This window comes from Oryzias melastigma, unplaced genomic scaffold, assembly GCF_002922805.2.
Source record: "Oryzias melastigma strain HK-1 unplaced genomic scaffold, ASM292280v2 sc02616, whole genome shotgun sequence".
Classification (NCBI taxonomy): domain Eukaryota; kingdom Metazoa; phylum Chordata; class Actinopteri; order Beloniformes; family Adrianichthyidae; genus Oryzias; species Oryzias melastigma.
Window position 1 is genome coordinate 1 of NW_023419189.1, and position 2,933 is coordinate 2,933.

Consider the following 2,933-nt stretch of genomic DNA (forward strand, 5'->3'; position numbering starts at 1 on the left):
CCAAATAGCTTTTGCATTTTCTGCAAATCCCTTCAGCAATTAAAGTCAAATGTGTCACCATTTTCAGCAAAAAGCTTCAGCATCTTCAGCAAGTACTTTCAGAAAAAAAAAACATTCACACAAAAGCATTATTACAGGTAATGCAACTGTTCTGGTTTTGTTAATTTCAGGACATAAATGTCAAAGAATGCGCTTTTAATGATGAAGCATCAATGTAAATTTGTTGTTTGTGCTTTTCCAAACAGTTGTTTTACCCTTATGTTAATTCACTTCCTAATAAAATATTAGAGCTTGTGAGTCTTCTTTACTATCAGAAAAAAGGAAGACTGCAGCAGAACAAGTGGTCTCCAGGAGAAATAATCCCATATTGTTGTGCTCAGGATCATTCTAGTTTTCCGTTCATTGCAGTGTTTACTTTCCTTCTGATCCCTGTTCTCAGCTGCATCCTGTCAGGATAAAAGTTGTAGGTTATGATGACACTAAACTATTCAGATTGAGCCTTTTCCCCAGAAGTTTTATTAAATAAGTATTTTTGCATTATATTTTGTGTCATAAACCAACATCTTGAATTTATTTGAATGGGTTTGTGTAAAAAACAAAAACCTGACTGTAGAGGAAGGGTTCTATTTAATGAGATTTACTCCTCCTTTGTTTCTGTTTGTCTGTAAATAATTAAAAAATAACGCCTAAATGTAATTGTTTATTGTTAGAAGATGGATATTGGGACAAATGTACATTTGTTACTTTTCAAACATCAGAAGGTCACTGTTTTATTATTTTCTTTTTCTCTGGTAAAAATATTTTTAATGTATGGCTTAAATATTTATTGAAGTGAAGGTTTTGTTTGTAATAAACTGGACCAAATGTCTCTTTTAGTATAAAAAGGTGAAAACCCATCGATTGTACAATGATTTATTAGCCCTACACACTAAAAACCGGACATCTGACTGGTCGAAAGACGAAAGTGGAACCTTTGTGTCGTGTTCTTGTTTAACGTCGGCTGTTAAAAAAGGACGGAAAAGAGCAGCACGTCTGCGCATGCGCAAAAGAAAGTAGTTACGAAAATCATCACTTTCAGCTCGTTTTCCTTTGGGAAAAGCTTCACAGGAGGACATAAACGGATCAGAAGGGTGAAATAATGTCAGGAGAGGAGGAGGACAGTCAGATTAAGGTAATAACGTGCAGAATAAACGTTGTTTAAATAAATTAAATGAAGATTTCTCGGGTGTTTTACGAAGGTCAGGATAGTTTACAATCATCCATGAAATAATTCCTTTATTTACAGCAATATCTTCATTGAAAAAATGCTTTAAGAATTTAGGAAACTTGATCAAATATGTTTGTTATTTTAAAAATCTGTTGGTGACAAATTATATAAATAATACGTTTTTAAAATGTCTTCTTTCTTTATAAATACATCTTCTAAGTTTGCATTGAGAGCTTTTGCTGTAAATTTGTGACAATCTTTGAACTGAATATGATTCCTTATCATCCTTACTAAAGGTCATTATTGAACAGGCTCATTGTCCAGTAACAGTTTTGTTTTTATTTACTTCTCTTTTCTTTTTCTGCATCGTTTCTGCTCTCCAGGAATTCAAACTCTTGGGGATCTTGGACGTCCAGAAGACGCCTTGTGCCCGAGACGCCATCCTACATGGAGCTGGAGGCTCAGTCGCTGCTGGAGTTCTTCATTTTCTGGCCACAAGTAAGTCTAAAGAAGCTGGAGGCTCTTCTAGCTCTCAGCATTACTGCACAGAGCAAAAACATGCACAATTGATTAGGTTAAAACAATGTGTTTACTTTTTTGGAATTTAATTTCAAGCCCGTACTTTAAATAGTTAACAGTGATTAAATAAGTTTTGGCGGATCAAAAATCTTCTGCACTGATGTGTGTAGTTTCATTTAAATTGCTCTGAATAAAAACATGAGAATTTATGAAAATTTTTCTAATTTTTTTGGTTTCAAGGCCAAATATTTATTTTATTCTGAAACTTTCCTCCCAGCGAATACAAACATTAGTTTATGTTTCATAAACTCTTCGTTCTGTCATTCTCAGGTAGAGTAAAGAGATCTTTTGATGTGGGATTTGCTGGATTTTTCCTCACCACTCTTGGATCTTGGTGAGTTTTTTTTTCTTTGGAGCTCGTCCTGCAAACTGTCCCTCTTTGTGGGATTGTTGCGTGACATCCGTCTGCCTCCGTCTCTAGGTTTTACTGCAGGATGCGCAACGCTAAGCTACGTGTGCAGCAGAGGCTGATACAAGAAGGCATCAAGAACAAGGTTGTGTATGAAGGAACTGTTCTGGACCCCACGAAGAAACCGAAACCAGAAGCCCCTTCATCCCCCTCATGACGAGCTGCACTGAAACTCTCCTCCAGGACTGCTGCTGAACTCTCTAATTATGGTGAAAAAAAACTTTTAAGGACGCGTTTTCTCTTGTCTTGATTTTAATAAAAAAAAAATAGCACCAACACCAGTGTGGTGATGTTTATTGACACGAGTTTAAACTTTGAAGGTCCTACAAGGGAAATAAACTGTCAGTGTTGCTGATTTTAAATTAAATTATGCTAAATTATATTTAAAAAAGGAAATTTAAAGGTTTCATGTCTCAGAAATGGAGGTCAGTGTTTATTATTTTTAAGATTTTTTTTATTTTGATGTTTTATCAATAGGGAAAAAGATACATAAATGTTAAAAAAATAAAATTTTAGTGAGATTATTTTAATAAAGATCTGACAGTTTGAAAAAAAGGTAAAGATAGATGTTCAAACATCAACATCTGGAAAAATCCCAACTGATCTTTTTTATGGGTTTGGAGTGTTTTTATTATAAGTATAGTAACAACTGCATGCATGTTAAAATTTAATAATTGTAAAACTTTTTTTAGCCAAATTTGGATGCTGAATTTTAAAAAAACGATGCCTTAAAATGGT

The 2,933-nt window shown here is 34.1% G+C and overlaps 1 protein-coding gene across 1 annotated transcript; it reads left to right on the forward strand.

The window, feature by feature from the left end:
- The first annotated feature begins 960 nt into the window (after positions 1–960).
- Positions 961–2,462, forward strand: LOC112141934 (cytochrome c oxidase assembly protein COX20, mitochondrial). Its single transcript, XM_024265153.2, has 4 exons — positions 961–1,171; positions 1,591–1,705; positions 2,057–2,120; positions 2,208–2,462. The coding sequence occupies exons 1-4, from the start codon at positions 1,139–1,141 to the stop codon at positions 2,350–2,352; spliced, it is 357 nt and encodes a 118-aa protein (XP_024120921.1). The 5' UTR covers positions 961–1,138; the 3' UTR covers positions 2,353–2,462.
- The last annotated feature ends 471 nt before the right edge of the window (positions 2,463–2,933 follow it).